This window comes from Electrona antarctica (assembly GCF_951216825.1).
Source record: "Electrona antarctica genome assembly, chromosome: 11".
Classification (NCBI taxonomy): domain Eukaryota; kingdom Metazoa; phylum Chordata; class Actinopteri; order Myctophiformes; family Myctophidae; genus Electrona; species Electrona antarctica.
In genome coordinates this window covers 42,340,147-42,366,770 of record NC_136792.1, presented here as the reverse complement: position 1 = coordinate 42,366,770, position 26,624 = coordinate 42,340,147, and the positions used below count along the sequence as shown (strand labels likewise).

At 42.2% G+C, this 26,624-nt stretch overlaps 1 protein-coding gene across 3 annotated transcripts in view; it reads right to left on the bottom strand.

Moving 5' to 3' along the window:
- b3gat1a (beta-1,3-glucuronyltransferase 1 (glucuronosyltransferase P) a) overlaps nt 1–26,624 on the bottom strand; it is a 131,287-nt gene that overhangs the window by 8,158 nt on the left and 96,505 nt on the right. The window contains exons 2-5 of one of the 3 annotated variants that reach the window (XM_079513994.1): nt 19,502–19,684; nt 13,415–13,557; nt 6,820–6,891; nt 6,199–6,716 (exon numbers count right to left, since the gene is read on the bottom strand). In XM_079513994.1, coding sequence (XP_079370120.1) covers nt 6,199–6,716; nt 6,820–6,891; nt 13,415–13,526 — 702 coding nt within the window. In that variant the 5' untranslated portion in view covers nt 13,527–13,557; nt 19,502–19,684. The remainder of the gene's footprint in view (nt 1–6,198; nt 6,717–6,819; nt 6,892–13,414; nt 13,558–19,501; nt 19,685–26,624) is intronic. The other 2 variants (XM_079513995.1, XM_079513996.1) reach the window with 2 other exon arrangements.

Here is a 26,624-nt window from a genome sequence, read left to right as displayed (position 1 = left end):
TGCGTGCGTGCGTGCGTGCGTGTTCGCACTGTTGCTTGCTCCATTTAGTGGAGCACAGGCACATGGGTCTACAGAGACAAGGCGCCATCGTTTCTGAAGTCAGCCGGGAGGAACAAAGGGAACAAATCCTAAACTCTAAAAAGGGAAAGAAGGCAAACATCCAGGTGCATTAATCAACGCACGGCACCTGAAAGAGGGGAGACTGGTGGTGTTCACAATGTCAGCGATGGAGACAGGGAGGTGTACTAAAAACTGAACTGTCCCTACAGTACCACTGAGGGAGCATTCGCTCACTATAAGGATCCCTGTCCAAAATGAAGATATTTAAACCGCTGTGTGTGTGCGTGCGTGCGTGCGTGCGTGCGTGCGTGCGTGCGTGCGTGCGTGCGTGCATGTGTGTGAGTGTGAGTGTGAGTGTGTGCGTGCACTGTATAGTGGGGTATGCAGATGGTTGTGAACACAGAGCAGGGGAAATGAGTAAGGTGTGCAGTAAATACGCTTTGTGGCTTGGAGAGGCAACATAAGCATTTCCTATGAAACCTTAATAATTCATGCTGCCCTTTACTGGGTTGTAGTTGAACTGTGGGATTCCTGCATATTTCATGAGCTATTTTAATTTTCACAATTTGCTGTGGAAGTCTGTGCCAATGCCCCTTCACTGGAACAAAGCTCCCCGTGGACAAAAGTCTGACCTAAAAAGAGCCTTAAAAGAGCACACATACCTCCCTGTTCAAATTAAGCATTCATTGCATTTGGTCACACTGAAAGCATTAGCTCAATTGCTTCCTTATAGTTCAGTGAAGTGATACTGGAACCAAAAGACCAGTTTGTAAAAATGTCACATAGACATACAGCAGGACACGTTCTGTTTATTTACTTGTGCAGCCGTACTGTGAAAGCCTAAAGTGGAACGTGTAATCGACACTCCATGCAGTGATTCTATTGGCACATATGTGTGTGTCGGATCTCAGCTTTTATCACAGAGCAGCGTGCACATCGCTGCTTGCTTCACCCATTTGTGTCCTTACTCGAGGAGACCAGGGACTTAACACCTGCTCCCTCGGTGATAACAGCTGAATGTTTACTGTGAGTATCTACTGTCACCAGCTGCTCTTATCCAGAGTTACTTTCAAAGTGCAAGATCGAAGTAAGCTGCATGGAGCCTAGTTAACCAACAACAGGGTAAGCGGTCAAGTAAAAGTACCAAGAAAACGGGTAAAAGTGCTGCCTGTAACTCGGATAGCAGGCACTGCCGACATCAAAGGATTTTTACCCAGGACCTGAATGGAAACAAGACCGCAAGGACTTTTTCCGGTGATACCATTGGACGTGTGTTTGACTGTACCTTGTACCGATTACATTTCTGTTTCACTGTACCCTGTACTCATTACATTTCTGCCAATAAAGTATTCATTCAATCAATCAATCAATCAAACCTAGCACCTGTCTACTTCCACTCTCCCTTCCTCTCGCCTCCTTTCTCCCCCATTTCTTTCTTCCTTCTGTTTTTAAAGTTATTGTTTCGACATTTGTATTCCTTTGGAGAGTTATAGCGAGACTGTGTAACAGCCAAACAAACCCGGGGTTAAAGTGGGATAGTCTATTTTATACCCCATGAGCCAGAGCTCCAAAATTGGTGGGCAAACTATACCCTATATTAAATTGTTTATAGGATCAATACAAGTAAATGAATACACGATAACCCTTCCACAGTAGTAGCTTTTTCATATTTTCGATTATTTTGCATAATTTCCTACATAATGCCTCATTTGCATATTTAAAAATGTAAAATGTGTAATACAATAAATCATTGTCTTTGTGTAAGTACTCAATTGGGGAAGTTTAATGGTGATAACAATCTAATATAGGTATGGTTTTGCCCACTCAATTCATAATTAACGTTTCAATTTTGGAGCTCTGGCTCATGGACTAAAAACCAAAAAGAACTGAACCGGTTCCCATTGGGAACCAACCGGTGGAAAAGGGGCCTATGTGTTTTTCATAATTATTTTAGTAATGCATTTTTAAGTAACGTCTCTCTAGTCCAGATTATACTCTCATTGTGTTTTTCATGAATAAATCTATGTCAATCAATGAGTTTATTTGTATTTTTCATCAGAGCACCTGCCCTGATGAAGACTCCTGTGAGTCGAAACATGTTGGCTGTTTTTAACTTTTCTAAATAAAGTCCCTTGATTTTTATCCACCCTCTCCTAATTTTTACCTTTTTGAGTGCTCGCCTTTTTTTTCCCTAGTATTCCAGTCCCACGGATCTTTGTAGCACCAGTCCACTTTATTTTTTACTTTTATTGCACCTCCATCGAGCACCTGGTTGACTCTCTCTTTGTCATCATGATATGTATATTGATACTAGAGATGTCCCAATCATGTTTTTTTGCTCCCGATCCGATTCTGATCAGTTGAAAATGACATGATTGGCCCCGACAACCCTTCGCCCCCCTAATGGTGAAACATAAACCTTCTGGCAACTCAGATTACCCTAGTGTAAACTATCCCTGTTTTATACTCCATATAAAACAGGCTAGACCACTTAAACCCTGGTAGAGTTTGGCTGGACGGGGGTATATTTTCGGCTGTTACAACAGGAAATCAAGGGCAGAGAGATGAGAGACATGTGAGACAGAGTCAGATTCAAACTGTGGTCCTCGCTGCATGCTCACTAGGAAGAGCATGATCTGTGCTAACCACTAACCATCTAGTGAATGTTTCTCTCTCTTCTCTCACCTGCTCGCTTTCCCAGTTCCCTCTATCGAAGCTCTCCTCTGCCTCTTTTCCTCTCCTCCTTCTCCAACACCCTCTCTCTGCCTGCATTGGCCCCCCTAAGGGCTGTTACTCCAGCCCATAAATAGTCTTGTTGGAGAGGTGATGGAATAGTGCAGCACAGAGAGTGAGATAGACGGAGCACTCGAGCTCATTCCCGGAGAAAGGTAATGACAGACGCCGTCAATATCCAAGCACTCCATTTACCACCGCCTCTCCTGTCCGCACTACTAACAAGGCCCGAGCCTAATACCCTAGAGAGCCTTGACCACATCTGCTGCAGGTAATTCAAGTGATGTCAAGATGGATGTACTCATTACTTAGCCCCTGCACGTTTCTCTGGTATTTCAGTGTACTGTAGTAGTATCGCTGACCATGCTTGCTAAAGGCATTTGATCCTTTTTCCCCTCTACACCGATTTTCTTTTGCAGTTTTGTGTAGTTACTTCAAGTAACTAGAGATTTATTGTTATTTATTTTTACCTCTCTCTTCTCCTTGCCCCTGCCTCTCCTCGTATTATTCCTTCTTTTTGTATGGAAATAGCCAAAAAGAAGTTTGCACACCTGTTAACCTGATGTGACAATAAAGTTGATTCTGATTCTGAGTGCACAGTTGGAACCAAATGGACAATTACAGGTCCATTTGGTTTCCACACTCGGAAACACGTGGGAACCCCTTTTTGTATCCATATACCTTTCAAGACGGGAACCCATTTTGGTACAGTAGGCCTATACTATGTAAAGTATATAGCAACATAAATGTTTTGTAATTTTTGATAATATAAGTTTTTCAGAAAACTTAGGTCAGAAAGGCTTTTTAGAATCGGCCTCAGTACTAAATGGGTTAAAAAATAATCAGTGCTCTAGGGCCCTCATTTATCAATTGAGTGTAAAATCTGCCCCAAATTCGAGTGTAGGTTTCGTAGTACACCCACGTCGCCACGGCATTTATAAAGTGATCGCAAACAGCTGATCCTTCCTTAATTTCTTTCCGACGTTAATAAATGTGACGGCTGAAATCATCTGGCACGCCCTATGAAATCAAGCCTCGCCCCCGTTTTTGCGACATGAACAACTGCAGTACGACCTTGGAAACCATAGTTACATTGCCTTGCTGCCCGCCTCACCCCCCCTCTCATACACACACACACAGACACACACACACAGACGCACGCACGCACACGCAACTTGCAAGCCCAACTGGTGTGTTGTATAAAGAAAGAAAGAACGAACACCTGCATGAATTAAATAAATCTGAAGGCCTACCCTGTCTGTTTTTCTCCTCTCGCCTCGCTTACTTTGCTGCCCGCGTCACAAAACAATAAAAGATAGCCTACTTTGGCAGCCCTTGTGCATGCAAATTTCTGTGGTAAACCACAGCATGCAAGCCGCCTTTGTTTTAAATGGACCCCCAAACCGTTCACACTTCACACCTATCGGCCGGGGATGCGCTACCCTCCCCCCCCACACACACACACACACACACACACCCTCCATGCTAATTTGCTCAGTCAATCATTTGATCCACGCTACGCGCCTGCTGTGTGTTGTTAGTTGTATATTAAATTATTAAAGTCTTAATTCATTTAATATACAACAAGATATATTAGTGAACGAAAACCTGAACCTGTGAACCATGAATTAAATAACAAATAGGCGCGCACACACGCTGCTGTTTTGCAAGGTGCATCTCCTGTCCTGTCTGTCTGTCTCTCTCTATCACTCATGTGGTCCGTCCGTGACACCGTGACCAACTGACCATGCACGTTCGACAGTCTATTTAAATTGCCTCGCAGTCGCTGCAGTGGCTGGGCTGTTCTGTCAATTATATGAATATTGCAGCCAAAACCGTAGCCTCATGTGGCACTGGACAGTGGTGGTGGGCTGCAGGCTGGGTTAGCCTATACTATCTCAGATGCGTTCCCACTTGCGCTGGCACGGCACATTTGGCGTTCGAGCGACGCGTCAGGTTTATTAAACGAGGAGGAGATTGCACATACTGTAACTCCAGAAAGACATCGGCCTGCTGTAGATTAGGCTACAGTAGGCTACCCATGTTGGGACTCTCCGCAGCTGCAGCACTGCACTATACTCTCCAACGTCCCGTCATGGAAATATTTCAGCACAGACAGCCCAAATCCTCGCATGTTTAAATGGCTTACGCATCAGACTTGCAACATTGTTTTTAATTGCTTGTAAAGTTGGAAATCTCCTACCAATTTCATATGACAAAAAGACACATCGTTGATGTATTCCTTTACTTTTTTCTTTTTTTTAACATGTAGCCCATACCTATACAGTTTTATATAAACATTTTAGGTGAATACATATGTTTAGATGCCTGTGACAGCCTCTCAGCTGGTCAAACAATGCTGCTCCGCTGTTCTACGACAGAAAAACAGGTGAGGACAAAGCGTACGACAGCCGACCAGACGTGATTTTTGTCCTGGCACACGGTCAATTTCAAGCTTTGGCGGAAATGGTAAATGCCGAAAATTGCGGTAATTTCGGCGTGCACCCATATTTTGGCGTACGCACGGTTGATAAATGAGGGCCCTAGAAGTTTAAATATTTTTCAACAATTTTAACAAAATGTAGTGCTATATTCAGTCATGTGATGTAGCGGTAGCCCATCCGTTGGTCCCCATTTGGTTACCAAAATGAATATGCATTAGCTAATAGCTACTGCAGAGTATTATCCACACAATGAGTCAGCGACATGCATTATGTTCTGCCTCTTATCAACAGCACACTGTTAATGATCCAAAACAATAATGCTGTTTGATGAGGTCCTGTGTCGATGGTGCAGCTGAAGTGTTGCTTACTAAATGGGAACAATGCTGACAGCTTGTCGCATATAATGAATAGCTGTGTGTGCGTGTGTGTGTGTGTGTGTGTGTGTGTGTGTGCGTGTGCGTGTGCGTGCGTGCGCGTGCGTGCGCGTGCGTGAGGTGTTGTTACTGAAGCACATTATTTTATCTTCTCTAACAAAGCCCACTCCAAATCTAATGCATTCAATGTGAATATAAAACCATACAAAGTAGAAATATGTTGCATTTATTTGATACCATATGTTATGATATAAAATAAACATCTAAAAACAATACACAGGCCTGCATGCACTAGCTATTGGGCATCGTGGGCCTCTGGTATTTTCTACTGTACACATTGGGCCTGAAATAAGTGATACTGATCGAAAATGAGTATTATATAAAGATGAAGTGCTCCAAGAGGTTACTGGAATGCCACCACTAGCCTCTTGAAATGGCTCCAGGCCGAGGGTGTTGTGTCAGTGAATATAAAATAACCATAAGACCCTAAAAAGGCAGCACGATGTCAAGCTGGTATCATGACTCTCACGAGGGCATTTCCGTGCAGTAACAAGGCCTATACTCGCTGTGTGTGGACCACTACTAACCTCCTCAAACAGCTCCAGGCTGTAGGTGTTATCGTCATCCGCAAAGTACACGATGCCCGGCTGGCTGCTGTTGGCGTTGAAGGTCTCCCTCAGCCAGCGCAGCGCCAGGTTCCTCTGCATGGTCCCCCTGGGGATGCGAGGGTCCCGCGTGTCGCCCCGCAGCTTGTAGTTCCTGGGCGTCTCCACGTTGAGGTGCGTGTAGTTGAGCCCCGTGTCGTGGAGGAGCCGCGTGACCAGCGGCGTCCGCCTCTGCGAGTCCTCGACGAGGATCCAGTGCAGGTTGGGCACGTGGAGGAAGGTGTTGGCCAGCCGCGTCAGCTCGGCCTTCTGCACGGGGCGGCTGTACGTCGGGGTGATGATGTGGATGGTGGGCAGCACGTCGGACCAGGGCGGCGGCCGCGTGTACACGTACTCCGTCCTCACCACCTCCACAATGTCCTTGTCCGAGGAGGAAGAGCAGTACTCCTTGGAGTCCTGCGTCAGGCCGCCCGCGTCCTTCTTGCCATCGCCACCGTCATCTGTGAGAGGAGCACATGTACGGGCGTTAACCCGCCCCTGGGCCTGCCGCACTGTATTGTTTTCCTCAGGTGACTCAAACCCAATGGGGGGTGTAAAGTGTACCTGAGAGCCGGTGTCGGTGGACTGCAAGCCTCTCTGGTATGATAAAGAGCTCTTTTACTAGGTGGTGACAGGCTGCAAAAAGCGAAAGCAGGCACTGTGAGAGGACACAACACAGCTAGCTGGATGGACAAAGACATGTGGGGTCAAAGGGTTGGGGGTGATGATGATGATGATGCCTATTAGGGCTGCACCATATTGTGAAAACATGCGATATGCGATGATGATATGACTCGCGATAAGTAAACAACTACTGAAGTAACATATACAGTTTTAATGTCTTTCTCTGCCTTAGGTTTGCTGCTAACATAGAACCCAAACCATGGCAGTGTATTGTATGCACAAACTGGGGGGAAAAAATAAATTGATTGCTGTATATTTACATTGCACCTGGCTAGAGCTGCTATTGACCGTCAGCTTAGCAATTCAGTTTCTCACTGCTCCGCTTAAAACATTTTCTTCTAATTTAAGTTCCTGTTCCGGTACCTCAATACTGTGATGATGATACATTTTCAATATATTCTGCAGCCCTAATGCCTATCCTGCATCTCCACTTCATTCATCTGTGACTAACAATAATGAAAACACACTGTGTGTTGCCTTTAAGGCAAATGTTCTATTTTTCCTATAGTAATTTGATGGTACATTTGTATTTCTGTTTACCTTAAAAGGGCTTTGAGTACTTTATTGTGAAGGTGGTTACCAGTGCTTTTATTTTGAAAACTCTTTGTATTTAATGAGAGTCACTTCCTGTCAGCACCATTTTCATGCAGCAGTGCACAGAGATCACAGGCTGTTCAGAGCTGTGAGCCTAGAATCCCATCTAACCCACTTGGAAGCATTTTAGAGGCAATGCCGTAAGTTGTTGTGTTGATTTCAGTTATGTTAACTTTCTGTACAACTTAGTGACTTTTTGTACATGTTTATTTGTAAGAGGAAAGTTATTTCTTTAACAATGTTTGCTGCTGTTTGCAGAGCATAGTAGCCTAGAGTGCACAGGTGTAGGGCATCCTGCTAATTGCCTTGATGTGTGTGTAGGTCATTTAGCTACTCACCTGTTTTCTTTTTACTGTGAAATAATGTCAATTAAGAACAAACCCTGAATGTTTGTATTGTTATGTTTGCAGTTTCCACCGTCATGTCATGAGAGAGCAACAGTAAATGGTCAAATCTTACTTCGTCTCTGTCTTCATTGGCTGCGGTTTAACTCAGTGTTTAGTAACAGTTCTCTACACTGCATGAGAACACTACACACTGTATACAGTGTGTTTTCTTTAATTGTTTGCTGTGTTGAACCATGTGTCAGTGCTACTTCAACAGTATGTGCCACATACTTAACTTTACAACTTTACTTTCCAGGGTATTTTATTATTATTATATTAGCCTACAAAATCCCCCTAGCATCCACTGTACTGTACATATACAGGTACATGGGTGTAGCAATGTACTGTACTGTACTGTACTGTACTGTGCTGTACTGTACTGTACTGTACTGTACTGTACTGTACTGTACTGTACTGTACTGTACTGTACTGTACTGTACTTATACAGGTACATGGGTGTAGCAATGTACTGCATTATTTTACACACTGCAGCAGTTGAAGCTTTTTCATTTTGTTATGAGATTTATTGATACATATAAAACTCTCCTTTAATTCTTATTTAAGTGATCTGGTGGAGAAAGTGTACTCAATCATTAAATCTCACAGAGGCAAACTGAGGTTAAGTGTAGCACAAAGTATAGCACAACTAACTTGTACATATTTGTACGTAAAGGTTGGAGAGTTAACAATAGCTAATCAGGTGCAAATGGTAGCGGCATACAGCGTGTTTTCCCAAATAGTAAATTGTATGAATCAGTGGCCCCAATAGGCTGCTATGATGGATAGAATAATTATAGAATCATTAAGGTTGCTAATTTCTCCCCTCACTGTGCCACAGCCTAATGGAAATCTTTATCACTGCTCTGCTCGAGCACCATTCGCACCTCAAACATAAAGACGATTTTCTTTTGTGCCACAGATTTGCACAATCTGCTGATGGCCAGATGTTAGACATAGGCTGCCAGCAGTGCCAGCTACAAACAATGCCAAAACCGCAAGCGCCTCATTTTAAGAGGAGCTGGAGAAAAAAAACAAATACTTTTTAATAGCAGATGGAGGCGGTCTACCTGAGGACAATACAGATACTGTTGTTAAATGCCAAATCGTTAGCCCGTCAGAAAGAAAGACAATTGTGACATGCTAATCTGTGATTAACGGCGCTTTACACTATCTTAATAGCTGAGATAAATCCCACCAAAGCGGGTTTAAAAAAAGAAACCGCCTGTGGGTCATTAAGTGTAAACCCTGTTTTTTTGTTTGTTATTCCACTTAACTTCCACTTCAAAGGTTATATATAGGAGGAAAACAGTTCTATTGATTTACTGTCTCTCCAATTTGGTTGTGTGCACGCTGCAGCTTACTGACAATTTATACTGGTTTGCAGTCTCTTGTTGTTGTGGTGCGAGAGAGAGAAAGAGAGAGAGATATGAGAGTATGAGAGAGAGAGAGAGAGAGAGAGAGATATGAGAGCTCTAGAGAGTGGTAATTTAACCCATTCTGGGCGGGAACCCCTTTTGGTGTTTTAAACATTATGTTATAATTTAGCTATTGAAAAATAGCAGATCTACAAGCTCATAGCGCGCCACCGAGTGGCGCGCTACGAGCTTGTAGGTCTGGTATTTTTGAAAAATCGTGAAAATATTTATTTCAGAAAACTGGAGGATTTAGAAGATTTTTTTTTTTTTATTTCGACGTCAGGCCCGAATAACACCCAAAGGGGTTCCCGCCTTGACTGGGTTAAAGGAGCTATGAAATTGATTTGCGTTCCCCTTTGAGTATCCGAGGTGGTGGCGAGTTCAGATTGTGAGATGGACACGAGATGAGTGAGAGGCTGTTCTGATGCAGCATGCTGCTTTGTGTCTTTGTTGCTTTGTGCTTCACTCAAAGCACAAAGATGGTCCACAGTGTGTTAATGGATCAGGTGTGGATGCAGTGCGATGCTAATGAGCAACATAGACAAAGTGTAGAGGCCAGTCGTTTGTAGTAGAGGCTAATCTGGGTGGGCAGAGATATTATAGAACAAAAGAATAAGACAATGCAGTGTTATAAAGAAAAATGTGTCACACACAATGTATAATATAGTAGTGTATATATTTCACAGGTTTGTATGCTGAACTATCCCCCATAATACACTTAATTTTACCGTTGTGTAAAATTAATAGAACAAAATGTGGAACCATTAAATCAATGTGCCCAGCGATTTGCAGCTTCAGAGCCCATTTCAAGGTGGCACGGCGCCATCTTGGATAGTGCTAGATATAATAGCATGTAGCCAAAAGACCCCCGAGGAGATCCACAACCAACTGAGGTATGATTACTTCTAACGCGACTAGCGACGGGACCGCGATATGGGCTGTCAAAAACACAATCTTTGGTTAGTATTGGAATCATTGATTTATATTAACAGTTATTCACGTTTTAAGATATTCTACGCTGCCGAGATTGTTTTATTACCTTTGCAGCATACGCCGAAGAATTTGCGCTTTAGATCCGTGAAAATCCGTTAGTAAACACTGCCCGCATTGGTTATTGAGCCGACAAAAAAGCCACTTCCTTGATCCGGGTCACAGACAAAGAGCAAAGTGAGCCAAGATTGTCTCTCCCCCCTCGTTCACTTGCATTGGCCTCAATTTCCCAGAAGCCCTAGCAGCCCAGATGATGACTTGATTTCCGGTTTCGTCATCATAACGCGATGGCCTCGTCATCAGGTCCCGGATAAATCCGCTGTTTCTTTTTAATTATTTTAAAACGGCGAATTATACGCATTAAACAAATGTCGGGTATAGCGTTTTACACACGGTGGAACACTGGATTAAACAATTAACGGCCGTCAAACTGTTAAAATGGAGGGGGAACACTTTGGATGACGTCCCAACCGGAAATTACATCGAATGTTGCTCAATAGACGCCCCCCCCAGGCTGTAGACTGGTGCGCTCTGTTATGATACGAGTAATGTTCCGTCTTTTGATTAATCTCCATCCTGGGCGTTGGACGTAATTATTTGATATGGCGGAGATCTCCGTCTTGGCCACTCAGAGTGTTAATAGGGTTGTATCCTTAAGCTTGATTCCTTACCCTGCATTCAGACAGTCCATACTGAAGCTGTTTTTTGCCAGCTGCTTGAAAAGTGGCTGGACAACATGTTGATCTACCTAGTAACCGTAGTGGAGACGTTTTCAGCCTCTAGGCTGCCTCTAAGCCAATGGGAGACTTACCCATAAAACCCATAGTCTGAACGGCATAAAACCCATACTCTGAACGCAGCAACGTGAAGCTGTATTGGCTGCATACACTGAACGCAGCAACGTGAAGCCGTATTGGCTGCATACATACTGAACGCAGCAACGTGAAGCCGTATTGGCTGCATTCACTGAACGCAGCAACGTGAAGCCGTATTGGCTGCATACATACTGAACGCAGCAACGTGAAGCTGTATTGGCTGCATACACACTGAACGCAGCAACGTGAAGCCGTATTGGCTGCATACACTGAACGCAGCAATGTGAAGCCGTATTGGCTGCATACACACTGAACGCAGCAATGTGAAGCCGTATTGGCTGCATACACACTGAACGCAGCAATGTGAAGCCGTATTGGCTGCATACACTGAACGCAGCAACGTGAAGCCGTATTGGCTGCATACACACTGAACGCAGCAACGTGAAGCTGTATTGGCTGCATACTCTGAACGCAGCAACGTGAAGCCGTATTGGCTGCATACACTGAACGCAGCAATGTGAAGCCGTGAGCTGAGGCTGAGGCACACACACTGAGCTGCTCATAAACGGGTCATTCTTGTTTAACTGTGAGCATTCAATTGTTATTAAGATCTGACGAGGGTGATGGTCTTTGTGACAAATGGCCTCTAAACGCACAGCCTGTTGTGCGTTTAGGTTTCAAGGGCCCATGCACTTCCTGCATGATACATTGCCAGTCATTGAAAAAGCGGTGCCGTGTCATTGGTCCGACGTCTCACTATTCCCAACGGCGCGTTGGTCCGACTCGCACGCACATCACTAACCCTAACCGGCTGCAAAGCCCCATTCCATTATCCTGCACTTACGGTATCACGCATTAATACTGTAGACGTGTTGTTCCTTTTGTTATAATACAGAGTGGAAAAGTATAATCTCTCATAATCTGTCATGCTTTAAAAGAGAGAAAAGCCTTTATAAGCAATTCCTCTCATGCATAATTTATACCTTTCCATCTGCTTGTGATGCAACTCGTTATGACCTTTTAGATTGGCTATTAAAAATATATATTATATTTTAAATCAGGTTTTAGGGGGAAATGAAAGACCGGCAGCAACATGCATGCAATTAAAAGTGCTACTGCTACAGTGGCCTGCTAGCAGTGATTCTCAACCTGTGGTACACATACAGTACAAGAAATTGGTTGAAACCGTTATTATGGTGGTATTTGGAGAGCCAGATATTTTCTGAGATGGTACTTTGGTATAAAAAGGTTGAGAACCGTCTGCTATAGAGCATAGCAGTGAGTGGGGTTTTCTGGACCCACTGAAAAATGGCCATTCAATTTTCCCATAGAGATTTACAACAATATTTATATACATTATTTTAAGCCTACAATGCAGCCATCGGGGATCCTGGTGAATCATGACCATAAAACCTTTCATTCTGTAAAAAAAAAAGAGAATAATAATGAATTACATGATTCACTATATTTATTAAATACCCTTTGTATAGCGGTTTTCATTTTTCTTTCTTCACAGAATCAAGGGTGTTATAGTCATGATTCGCCAGGATCCTGGATGGCTGGATTCTAGGCTTAAAATAATTGATGTAAATATTTGTGTAAATCTCTAAATTAATGGCCAATTTTTCAGTGGGTCCAGAAAAACACACCCACTGCTATGCTTTATAAAGCAGTGGTTCCCAAAGTGGGGTCCGGAGACCCCCAGGGGTCATTGAGGGAGTTCCAGGGGGTCCCCAGCTAAATGATAGTTTGGAACCAAATGGACTAGCTCGATTAGCTCCGGACTAATGGGTCTGTAACTCTGAGAGTTAAATTAACATTGATTTTACAATATAAATTGGGGTCTCAGAGATAGAAATGCCATTAAATGGGCGTCTTTAGGGCCGATTCATACTCCTATTTTACCGCTGTTTCGGCGCTGTAGTGCTGAAATGATTTCAGCTCGTCAGAAACTTTCAGTAGCACCGAAGAGCCGACTTTAGGACGGTACCCGCCCCCCCGAACCTCAAATGACGTCACATTATAGGCTCTACAGAGCCGAACCGACTTTTATTCGGCTCTAAAATAGGAGTATGAATCACGCCTTAGCCTAATGCATATCAAACTGGGGGTCCTTAAAATTAAGCAGGTTGTGAATCACTGCTAGAGCTGCTTTTCAAATGGGAGTCCACGGGCTACTTTGTGTCAATTTGGGGGTCCTTGACATGAAAAGGTTTGGGAACCACTGCTATGAAGCCGATCACATTTAGCATGGAGTGCGGTGGCACATGCATACCCTTGCGCATGGCGAGGAGGGGAGCGATAGCACTCTGGTGCCAAACGGTGATGAGCAGCGTCCAGGGTAGCACAATCAACACGATGGCAAGAATGTCTCTTCTCTTCGGCATCTCCAGGATTGGTTGTGTGGCTCGGCATTACCTGTTGGTAAAGACAATAGATGGACCAAGATAAATTCTTTCTGAATTATGATTTACCTTAAATATGAAAATATTATGATAATGAATGATAATGAATTTATTTATATAGCACATTTTATAGACAAAGTCACAAAGTGCTTTACATCAAAAGAACAATAAAAGATCAATCCATGCAATGGCCGGCATAGAAATACAAAACGTACATAATAATACAATAATGACAATTAGGAAAAGGCTTTAAGATAAAGGTGGGTTTTCAGCAGAGTTTTAAATGTGGATAATGATTTTGTTGATTATGTCACATTACAGTTTTTTTCACGGTTTTACTAGTAAAAGTGAAATTTGTTTTTGGGCATACACTACACTGTTTCCACTGTCATATTGACATTGGGACTAAATTATATGAAGTCTTAATTTAAGAAATTATTAAATGTGCTTACAGTTTGGTGAGATTGATTGTACTCAATGGGGCATTATGTTTGACAAATGAGCTAAATATTTTAGTACTGTAGGGATTTGTGCTGGCAATAGTGTGCTACACTGACATCTTTCTGTGGTTTGCATTTAAAGTTTGACAACTCGTATAGGGATAGGGTAAGTGATTATTCTGATAGTAATCTAGCTATATAGTGTTTGTTCAGTAACCCTGTCTCTCCATCTAGCTCTTTAATAAACAGAACATTCATTTCCAGGTAGGTGACAAAGTTTCAGCCAATCAGGAGAGAGTAGCTTTTTATGAGCTTAATTTTTATGGTGTTCCATTTCCAAGGTTGTGTGTGTATTTCTTTGTGTCATCACTGTTGAATAAATGTATAATTAAGGTGATTAATAATGCTAATTAGAAAGGACTGTATCATTTTACTTCGATAGTAGAGCAAGAAACTCCTGAAATGTAAAAATACTTCTGAAAGTAATCAGATTACAATTGGTGCAAAAAATGGTTATAAACCTTTTAGATTTATTAAATTAAGAATTAGCTTTAACAGGAATATTTTTTTTAGGAGAATTATCAATATCCATATAATACCTTAAGTAGGAAATACTTTTAGAAAAATACCTTTAAATACCAAAGATGAATAAATGAATCCACGAAAGAAAGGATTGTCCAGTCAGGAGCATATCATGTTTCAGCCAGTTCACTTTAGTTCGGAGAGCACAAAGAATGAATCCACCTACCAGCCAAATTACAAAAAGTCTCTCTCCCGTGTCACCAAATGGACACGGTTAATATAGCATTTTAATCAAGATTGGGAAAGCCACACAGCTACGTGTCATTGTCAGAACAATGTTGGGGCCGGTCATATCCCGACAAACCAGGAAGCATAATGCATATACAGTGGACGAATATAACGTTTAAGACGCAAATAATGTTTAGGGGGAGACATGAAGTCTGCCTTGCTACAACAGTTCTCACAGATACACATGTAATCTGTGGCAAACAATTTTATCTACATGTTGGCTAAAATCAGTGGGACAGCGTGACCTGAAACTCATTCACAAAGACACCGTAATTATCTATCAATCACTTACAAATAATTGCACTTGTTTAATCTGTATCCTGACTGCGTTCTCTATCCTGATTGGATAAAATTGGTATCCCAGTTTCAGTTTCTGAAAATGCATTTTCTGTTTAATAGAAGGCTGGAGACTCCTGTTACTGAATAAACACTATCACAATATAGAGCTTCTTAACACTTATTTTAACCAACGAAAATACTTCTATTAAAAACAGTGGGAGAAAAGTTGTCTCGTACTTTTTCTTTTTTACATAATTGCACCTGTCAATCATAATAATGCACACATTTAAAACAAGAGCTGTGAGGCGAAATGTGCTTCCCTGTGAGTGCATCTCAGGGCAACCCTACTCTCTTTTCGGTCGCAGCACAATTTACGGTACACCTATAATTAAGCCTAATAAGGCCTCATAAGGCGTAATTAGAAATAATGTGTTTGTCATTAGACAGAAGTTATACCCTAATATCCCTACATACTATATGGTCTTATAAGAAATCGCATAAGACCTAACAAAGCCTAATATTATGTCACGTTATTTCCGTTTACTAACATGGACAATAGGCCTATATCTAATTTAACAGCTTGTGTACTGTAAATTGAACACGACCTCAACTGGTCGATAGATACGTTCATTTTCCCGTGAGGGAAATCCAGTCATGTTTCATGAGGTCAGAACTTAGATTCTAAGTTATTTCGGGTCCTACTTCAGATTAGACATTCCTAGGCTTCATTACAATTAATATGCTCTTATTAGTACATAACTGTTTCAACCATTGAAAGCATAATGCATGCTACAACTAGCCGATCATATTAGACTAATTTCTGACAAAAGTAGTCCTACTTTCGAGGAACTTACCTCCTGCTCCAGAAACAAATGAAGTACCAATACTTCTAAACGGCTTCCCATAGGGTAGCGGCTACGGCGTGCGGTTAGGGTTAGTTTGTAGACAAACTGGGAAGCCAAAGAAGAGAGGGATGGGGCATTTTGCCAAAAGAGGTATGGAAACAGGGATTAACAGCTTATCCTTTCGCAAACAACCTATTTTAGCCATAACATCAGGCAGACTGTCGATGTATGATCGTATCATTTTTGAATATTCGATAAGCGGCGTCTTAGATTCCCGTGGTGGTGGGGTTATATCTGGGGCAGCTATTGATAGCTCTGCGACTGCTGCAGTGTTTGAGATGGTAGTTTTGTCAATGCTGAAGTGTTCTGTGGTCTTCCTTAGATCTAAGACGCCGCTTATCGAATATTCAAAAATGATACGGTCATACATCGACAGTCTGCCTGATGTTAAGGCTAGGATAAGCTGGGATAAGCTGTTACTCCCTGTTTAGTTACTGTTTGCATACCTGTTTGGCAAAATTCCCCATCCCTCTCTTCTTTGGCTTCCCAGTTTGTCTACAAAACCTGTGTCATGGGAACAGTGGCATTTCGACGCACTGCCATTCCGACTACGTGGCTACGGGGTAGTATTGAGCACCTCGGAATGGCAGTGCCTCGGATGAAGTCTCAACCGTGACTTGTAACAGTGATTAATTTGTTTAGACTATTTTAAACCTAAACTACCAATTTCTTTATAACCGTGCCATGGCGTGAAGACGAGCATGTCCTGGCTGGTTCACTGGGTTATGACACCACCAGGTTATTTGTCACTAGTCTCGCTATCAGAAGAACTTGTGCTACTTGGATTTTTTACAAATCACGGCTAGCTGCTATATTAGTCCTGTCAGTCCTGAGTGAAACGTTTTTGAAACTTGTCTTTCATATTCTACTTTTATAGAAGTGTTACATTTTTACTTTGAAGTGTGTCAATGTGTTTATACTGTGAAATGGCAATTGTAGCGTGCATGTTTTGTACTGCCATGTGCTTTATTTTAACTTTGTGGAATCTAGAGAATTGCATGTCTAAATGCTACTGTAACTTTGTCTTACAAATCTGTAAGTTTTCAATAAAACAACTCCCCCCCCCCCCCCCCCCCCCCCTCTCTCTGTCTCTCATTAGCAGGCAACAGTGCAGAACTATCTCTCTCTCTCTCTCTCTGTTTCTGGCACAACAGCGCCACTTTCTCCCCTACTGGTACTCATAGTCACATAGTCACATAGGTAGTCACATAGGTTAACACAGACATTGCTGTTCCTTGGAGTGGTTTACCACTCAAAAAAAAGACCATCTAATTGTGATCTATACCGCAACCAGCCACTAGGGGGTGTTTTGGTGTTCACATGGTAGTATCCCGTCTCTCGAGACAGAATGAGGTTTGCAGTCATGTTGTCCAATAGGTTTCAATAACGTTTCTGGAGGTAAGTTCCTCGAAAGTAGGCCTACTTTTGTCAGAAATTAGTCTAATATGATCGGCTAGTTGTAGCATGCATTATGCTTTCAATGGTTGAAACAGTTATGTACTAATAAGAGCATATTAGTTGTAATGAAGCCTAGGAATGTCTAATCTGAAGTAGGACCCGAAATAGCTGCTATTCAGTTTGCGGTACACTTCTGACCAAATTTGTCCCTAATATGATCATATGAATTGTAACGAAGCCTAAAGGTAGGCTATAGGAATATGTCTAATCTGAAGTAGGGACCGAAAGAGCTGCTGTTCAGTTTGAGGTACACTTCTGACCAAATGTGTCCCTAATAAAAGCACATTAATCTTAATGAAGTCTAAAGCCTAAACAAATACGTTTAAGGTTGAGCCGAAATATAGCTGCTGTAGGCCTACACTTCTGCGCAAATTTGTCCCTATAATTACAGCATATTAGTTCTAATTAGACGTAACGTAACGAAGTAAAATGAACAAGGCTTAATAGAGAACATATATGAAGCAGTGTACTAAGTGTAGTAAGTTCTGCGCAAATTCGTCCCTTTACAGCATATTATTTTTAATTAGACGTACCGTAACTTGAAGTAAAATTAACTAGGCTTTATAAAGAACACATTAGTTCTAACAAGTCTTACAGTAGACTAGATAACATGTTATTTCATATCCACATGCGCAAGGAAGTAGAAATAGCATTTAATAAAGAACATTATTTCTAATGAAGACTAACAGTGTAGTAAGTTCTGACCTCACGGGAAAATGAACGTTAAATGAATGTTAAATTAGATATAATGTCCCTGTTAGTAAACGGAAATAACGTGACATAATATTAGGCTTTGTTAGGTCTTATGCGATTTCTTATAAGACCATAATGTAGGGATATTAGGGTATAACTTCTGTCTAATAACAAACACATTATTTCTAATTAGGCCTACGCCTTATGAGGCCTTATTAGGCTTAATTAGGTGTACCGTAAATTGTTGCTGCGACCCTATTTTCTACTGACAAAGAAATGGGACTTGAGGTATATTTATGCAGTTTCTTATAAGCGTTGAGGTGTAACAGATGAGACTTGTTTACATGGACAATACTTTGCATTGGAAACCCTCCTCCAATTATGAAAAAGCGGTAAGGGAATTTCACAGACCAGTGAATGAATCTATTTGTGCTGGGGGAAGAGTATTGGTACACGGCACAATCTTCTGATGAATGAATTAAAGATGGAGTGCCGTGATTTTTGTACTTTTTCTGTTTTTTATGTGTCTATGGAGTTAACATTACTCTAATAGGCCCCCAGGTGTGCATGTTAATATCATATTCAAATATGTCTTCCCTGTGTATTTTTGTTTTCCTGAAAGCCTCCCCTAATAACCCCTCAAGTTCAGGTGGGTGGTGCTAAGGTGATGACTAGCTATACTTAATGAACTTTTGGGTGCCACTGGCCACATAAAAACCATGTGTGAACAAATAATTTTAACACTTTCTGTACACCTTTGAAAAAAACGGGGGGGGGGGGGGGGGGGGGGGGGGGGATCACGGCAATCAATCCATCTTTAAATTCCTTGTCCGTCTTATAGTCTAGTAGCCAAAAAGTGAACCCGGACATGTTGAGTACACCAACGTTTTATGTTAGAAATGTTGAGTATGGGTCCCCAACATGTAGAAACTGTTGAGCAATTTTCATAATTGGCATAATATGTGACCATATACCATTAACGGCCGTATTGGCCGTTTTTAGCCCAATGAGTGTTTTTTTGCAAAACGAATGCTTGGAATGGATTCAGCATCATGCAAACCCCCTAGTTTGACATGTCACATGCTACATAAAGCATGATGAAATGTTGTTTTGCCTTCTATAGGTTGTAATTGGTATGGTCACATATTATGCCAATTATGAAAATTGCTCAACATATGCAAGTTAGCATCCGGCAGTTTCTACATGCTGGGGATCCATACTAAACATTTCTAAAACCTTGGTGTACTCAACATGTCCGGGTTCACAATGGGGCTCTATGGGCTGGCTACTAGACTATTAGTTGAATATGCATCCTTATATTATTTTGACTAGAACTGAACCTGAATGATTAAGAAGAGGTTGTGCTCCTCACCCACAGTTAGAACTGGTTCATGGCACCATTGATGATGCCCAGCTGGGTGGCCCGCACCGTGTATGGAACAAGCATCGTAGCCGTGGGGTTCCCCGTTGCATGTCAGCCAAGCATTTTCCTTTCCTCGCTCTCGCTCTCGCTGTTTCCTACTCACCACCACGACAGGGAATGGCAAGCCAAGACCTGGAAAACAAGGACATTTACACAGTGAATTATTGGTTCATGCTTCTTTTATGGTCATTTGTTGTGCTCTATATTGTTTTGGCACCAGAGACTTGCTTTTGATGCCAAACATGAATTCTGGAAGCCTGTTAATTCCAATCCTTGTTGAAGCTGCAAGCTGTCGGTTTTAATATCGTACCCGGGATTCGAACCTGTTTCTCCCGCATGAGAGACCAAAATATCTCATTAAGAACAAATCACCTCTTGGCCAGTGGAGATATTGCATTTGTGAGCTTCAGTTAGTACTATACTTGTCAAGGTGTAGGTGTCTCATCCCCCGACACCAGGATCTACATTTCTCAATGGTATAATATGTAGTTTTCAATCAGTGTTCCAGGGACCACCAGTGGTCGGTGAGGGAGTTCCAGGTGGTCCGCAGCTAAATGATGGAGAGTTGGTAGCCTCTGGTAGCCTTATAGATCTTTAACTCTTGAGAGCGTAAAATGAAACCAAATGGACCCCTCCTTTTGGTTTCATTTTACGCTCTCAAGAGTTAAATTATTGTTAAACATCTGAATTACTTAATTTACAAGAAGTCTACACAATTAGAGAATGTAGAAGAATTGTTATTTTTCTAAAGTCTTGTGTCTGAGAGGCTAAATCTCATCAAATGACCGGCCACGGTGGCTCAAATGCAGAATAAATAATGGGTCTTGATATGAAACTATAACTAAAAAACAACGCATGGATGCACCTGGGATGTATCCTCAGTGATGTATCCTGAGGTCAACAGGGTTTCAGGTCTCTCAACATCATACCCCTCACTCAGGCGACCCAGCCGGGAGTGATCAAGTCCCGACTTACGTCCCTGTAGCTACCCTCAATCAGTCCCACTAGGGAAAAACCAGGGGCACACAATCCGTTGGAACTACTCCAGAACTACTCTGCCAGGGCTGGGACTGGGAGGTACACTTCTGGCGCATGGAGGGACTAGGCTCTGTGGGTTGTCTCCTGTCCGGGCCCCTCCTACGTCTCACCAGGTCCACTCCTGCTCTCACCAGGAGTAGAGCGAGGACCTGTGCGTTGCACCAGAGTCCCAGCACCAGACAGTTCATTCAGGAGTGGTGCGGGCAATGGTTCCACAGGGTCATGGTGCTGCGGTTCCGCAGCACCATGACAGTATAGTAGGGAGAACACTTCCAAACCACTGCAGAGGGAGGGTGAAATCCAATACACCCGACCGCCGCGACGGTCGGTAGTCCGACGCGGCGGTCGGAAAGTCGGACGTGGCGGTTGGTAAGTCCGACGGTCGGTCGTTAGTCCGACGGTCGGTCGTTAGTCCGACGGGTCGGTTGGTAAGTCCGACGGGTCCGTTGGTAAGTCCGCCGGGTCGGTCGGTAAGTCCGACGGGTCGGTCGGTAAGTCCGACGGTCGGTCGGTAAGTCCGACGGTCGGTACTACTGTCCGTCGCGGCGGTTGAGTGTATTGGATTTCGCCCTTGCTGCCACTGCAGATGAGCTAGTTGTATTCTATTACTAACATACAGACAATGGTTAAAATAATATTTTATTCAGTTCAAATTTAACAGTCTGGGCTGGTAGATATTTGGAAACATTAGTTTTTTCGCGTGCGTGCGTGCGTGCGTGCGTGCGTGCGTGCGTGCGTGCGTGCGTGCGTGCGTGCGTGCGAGCGTGAGTGAGTGAGTGAGAGAGAATCTTTATATTACATATTTTACCGTAAAATGTTCAGCCATTCCTTAGAATTAATGGTTTGGGAGAAAATGGGTACACTTAGTAGGGTTGCGAGTTCAAGTCCCAGGTGGAGTGAAATGTATTTGCACTGGAATGTAAATGGAATCAAATCGACCAGCTATCTGGAATCATGTACTCGCACTGATGCCATTTTTCCCCACAGATTCCCTGGGTCATGACAGCTGCAACTGCAACCCACAAATAGCATAGTGGCAACTGCACTTTACAATTGTCAATTTCTAGAAATTGTCTAGTTTCTATGTAGGCTGCATCCGGAATACTGGATGTCTATTTGACAGTCACAGACCTTGTGAATAGGTAGCTACAGTACTAGCTACAGTAGAACACACCTTCATGGCAGCGCCACGCCAGTACTGAAATGCCAAATGTAGCTATACCAAACTATTCTGAAAAAGGACATTAGGATTGCTGCTCAATGCTGTCAACCGCACAAGCTCACATTGACAGTGATTTCTCTATCGCTGGCTGTGCTTCTGTACTTGGACATTGGCCTCGACAGAATGAAATCTTACAGTAGCAGACCTTCTGTGTGTCTTACACGGCATTCTTTGGAGACTTCACACTCACACCCCAAATTTTCCCATCTAATGCCAAGCACGAAGGGGGTTGATTGAGTTCTGATACGTGCTCGTTTCACTCGCTCGCTCGTCCCCTCGATTCCCCTGGTTCACGGAAGTAATTTCTCCATGGAGAATAACATGGGCTCATCTTAAAATCGTTTCATATAAAAAATAAACAAGCTGTCTCTGCGTTATTGTCAGGGAGGTGTCTCTGTATCGTTTGCGACAGTCAGTCACTCTACAGTCTGTTTCTAGCGAAAATGTAACTAATTCAGTAGCAGTAACAATAGTGTTTTCTCTCAGTTAGTTCATTATATTATATCCATATGAGTGAAGCGGCCTTGATGATTTGTTTATTTTTCAAACACAGTTTGTTATTTATATGAGGCGATCTAAAATCCCCCTATGGGGATTACAATGCAAATAAAAAAGTACATGAAGTACATGAAAAAAGTACATGCAAATGGATTTGCGCCCTCTACCGATATTGACGTCAGACTTCCGTGCTCTATTTGAAAATACAAATACTGGTAGCAGCAGAGTTGGTACATGTTGAACAGGGTTTCCTGTTTTCTGGCACAAAACTAATTTGGAATGTATGAGTGCTTTTATTTATTTATGTTAATAGATATTGACTCACAGCTATAATTCAATGTCGTCGTCCCCCCCCCATAACACATTTTTTTATGTTCTCTTTAAACAAGGAAAACACTATAGTAGGTACATATAAGAAACTACCTCCTTTTTGAGTAATTAGATAAACCACATGGAAGAAGGAACCAATGTCAGTGGTCCATAAAATGTCACATAGTTTTGTATTGAATGCCAATATAGGCATAAACAGAGATACAATTACAGCGGATTGATTACAAATTGTATTCACAGTATGTAGAATGGGTACATTTCAACGAAAGTACAGGTCAATGCCAAAACTGCTACGAGGATAAAACCATAAAAAGCACTAAGACTTCTAGAGCTGTATCCCACTACCCAGGTGGCCCGTGTGTCTACCACACACCATACAGTAGGCGTTTGATACCGAGAGAACACCACACTCTCAATTCTCTCCCACAGACAACCAGTAGCCGACATTGAAGCTTGACAGCATTTCACATCAACATTGGCTAACCAGCTGTGAAGGGAACACCTGCTGCTGGCTAATATAGCGTCACATCAGCAGTGCCATCTTTGAACATTCTTGTTCTGATTGTTGAACCAACACTGCACAGTGTAACCTTCGGCTGTAACCCTGCTGTCTGAACCATCAGGGGCGGCTGCAAGGTGATACAGGTACCATGCAATTCTTCAGGGAGAGGACAGCATGTTAAGGTGGCCGTGACAAGTCTGGGGAGGATACTGTACTGGGAGGATGTTACAGTTATTTGTTCTACAAAAAAAGAAAGGTATAGCCCTTTGGAGAGTATATACTGTAGCTCCAAAGGTATGGAAGCTACTGTAGTCTAAACATTGCATCACTTTATAACGTAACAGTGGTTTTTTTTAAAAGAAAACTGTGAAAATAGCAGATTACAATGTGTCACAAACAACGTGTTGTGAACTTCACGGTTTCACTGACATATTTAACTTTTAGTAACACACTCACCATTATGCAAACGATGTAATTATTTCTTACATACATAAGCAATATATTTGTTAAGCAATATATTTGTTCATTTCAAAATGTTATATCTCAAGCATAAGCAGGAAAGTCTGCATACTTCAACATTAGTGTGCATCAGGATTAGAGATGTCCCGATACTGTATCGGAACAGTATCGATATCGGCCATTTTTGGTCATATCGGGTCGTATCGGTATCTGCTAATATGCCAGTCTAACCACTGCTTCGACACAGGGGTAAGGGGTTGACACTATGCCAGGTAAATACAATGATGGGGCATGTGGAGTTTGCTTTTGAGTTGCCCAAACTGCAAGTGAGGACTAGCCGTTTGCTATAAACACAACACGAGATATATAGCTAGATGGCTATAAACACAACATGAAATATCTGTCTCTAAACAAACACCTCCGCTCTGCTCCGCCCATAGAGTTGGCTTCGTCTCCCTTTCTCTCTCCCTCTCTCCACACACAGACGCACGCACGCACGCACGCTCACTCGAATGGCTCAAAAGCTCATTAACTCTACTATGATACAAAAGAACACACCTGCAGACTTTTGTCGCATGTTCCGCGCGGTTTCCTACTAGTCCAACGTGTGAAAAATGCAACGCAGCTGAACGGTCAAAGCTTAGCATAGCATATGTGTCAAGTTAGACGAATGTCAACCCTTGACTTCGCGGTCGGTGGACATCAAAATAAGTAATTTATTTATTATAAATATTATTCTCTGGTATCGGTATTCTGTATCGGTATCGGCTAACACAGACATTTTGGTATCGGGATCAGATCGACTACAGTCGGCTACTATTATATACCCTGGAAGCTCAGCTGCACCCTTTGCTACTAACAACCCAAAGGGATCTTGATATGAGAACTCATTATTGGAAAGTGTCACCCCTACTGTGTTTTCAGTTTGACTTGTGCTCAGTTTCGGTTGATATTTTCATCTCCGGAGAAAGAAAAGCCTATAAAGTAATGTTGTCTGACATAATATACAATATGTGTAGAGTAAACACATGGTTCTGAAAATGTTTAAGCAAACATTTGCAGTATCCTGTTGGAGAAGTGAGTGATACGTTGGAGTGGTGTGACGCATACATACAGCAGCCGTCAGTTCGGCACCGTGTTTAAACTGAGACTGCTGCCCTTTTCCCTCTTCTCTCTCAGATTTGTAAGGCTTAGAGTCTTCAAAGGCAAGAGGATAAGGAGGGGGAAAGTTTACAAGTTTGTAATCGAGTCTGCCTCTGACTTTTGAGCTCCCTCAGCTCCCACTGTCTCCTATTTCCCAGAGACCAATAATAACACCATGTTTTCCTCGCTCACTTTGCCATGGCATCATTTTGATGGACTGTCCAGTCCAGTCAGCAGGCAAGAGAGACGCTCTGGAGATATTATGTCCTAGACCTAGTCTGTCCAATCATTCACTCTCGTTTAGGAATTTACTGCTCTCCAGCCAACTTGCTGCTGCTCTGAACACTTTCCAGGAACGTCCGTGCATGTGTAAAGACAAGTCACTATGATAGGCCATTATCAATGTTCTTGTCACAGCCCCAAAAATACACTTCTCCTAGAGGTGTCATTAAACTTGAATTCATAATTCGGGCAGTATTGATTCAGGCAGGCTTAATTGCTTTAGAAGTGAGCCGGAGAAAAGCCCTATAGCTTTAGATTTCAAATTGATTTGTGCTGTCCTGTCCTGCACGTCCTCTTTGAATTTCAAGAATAGGAATAATGACCAAAATGACTTTAACTGGAGGGTGCAATACATTTTGTTGGAGACATTGATGCTGATACACTGGATTCACTGCCCAACCAAGGTTCATGTTTTAGGTTGTTATTAGAGAAAGTTGTTAATTTTTTTCATTTGCTGCTATCTTTAATTTTAGTGATTTTAGCTATTTTCGACAGGGGGGATTCGAACAAGTGGCTAAATATGTTCTTTTTTACAATATTTCCCGCAATATCTTTATTGCTATTTAATATAGTCCTATACTAGACCCCAGGAAATTACATCTGGCTACAAACGATCATGAGATCTACTTAATGTGAAAGGGGATATTAGGGGGATGCCATGCTGTGCGTCATAGGCTCAATATGACAGATTGTCTCCTCCTAAAATCACTAAAAACGAAAGAAAACAGCAAATGAAAAAAAATATTAAAACACATATTTTACTTTCTCTAATAACCTAAAACATGAACCTTGTTTGAAAAAACAAAACAAAAACAAAGTTGTCCTTTAACATATCGGATTACAGGTCCACTATATTATGTTCTATCTACTGTATACTAGACAAGTGCCTGATGGCCGTATGGGCTAATGACTCCAAACGACTCAACGCCGGGCAATGCACTGCCTCGAGTCTTCGCTGATGCCTTCGCTTAAGTCGGTCGATCGGATGCCTCTCGGGATACGGACAGACAGAGATTTTGCACATTTATATAGTAGAATAAAATCTGAATCCAATAAAATCCAATTACCCTGCAAATAACTCTTAACAACTCCATTTCATTTAGGACTAGTCTTTCTCTAGAGAGCTAATTGAAAAACATAGTAAGGGAAAACAATTCACTGAATTAACTTTATTTGATCAACTCAATCCTCTGCTCACCTCCATCCAAGTATCGGCACATAATTCTGAACAGAAAAACAATGCAGTATAATGACTTTAGCAGGGTTTCCTCCAGACGCCATGGCTGAAATCTATGGCACCATAGCTAACATCTAGTCAAAATGATGCAATGTTGCTCCTATAAAAGTCGACGTAGACGACACGGCTCAAGAATGTGCTCAGGGATGTCAGGAATGCAGCACTGCCTGCAGAAAAGATTAATGATACTTCATATTCTGTGAATTAACTATAGTCTATACATTTTAACTCTGTGATTCTCAGCCATTTTATTTTTAAGGACCCCGAAAATTAAATTGATACAAATTAGCCTAGGCCATTTTATTATGATTTTCATCTCTAGACTGGGACCCCAATCTACATGGCCAAAAGCCAGCTGTTC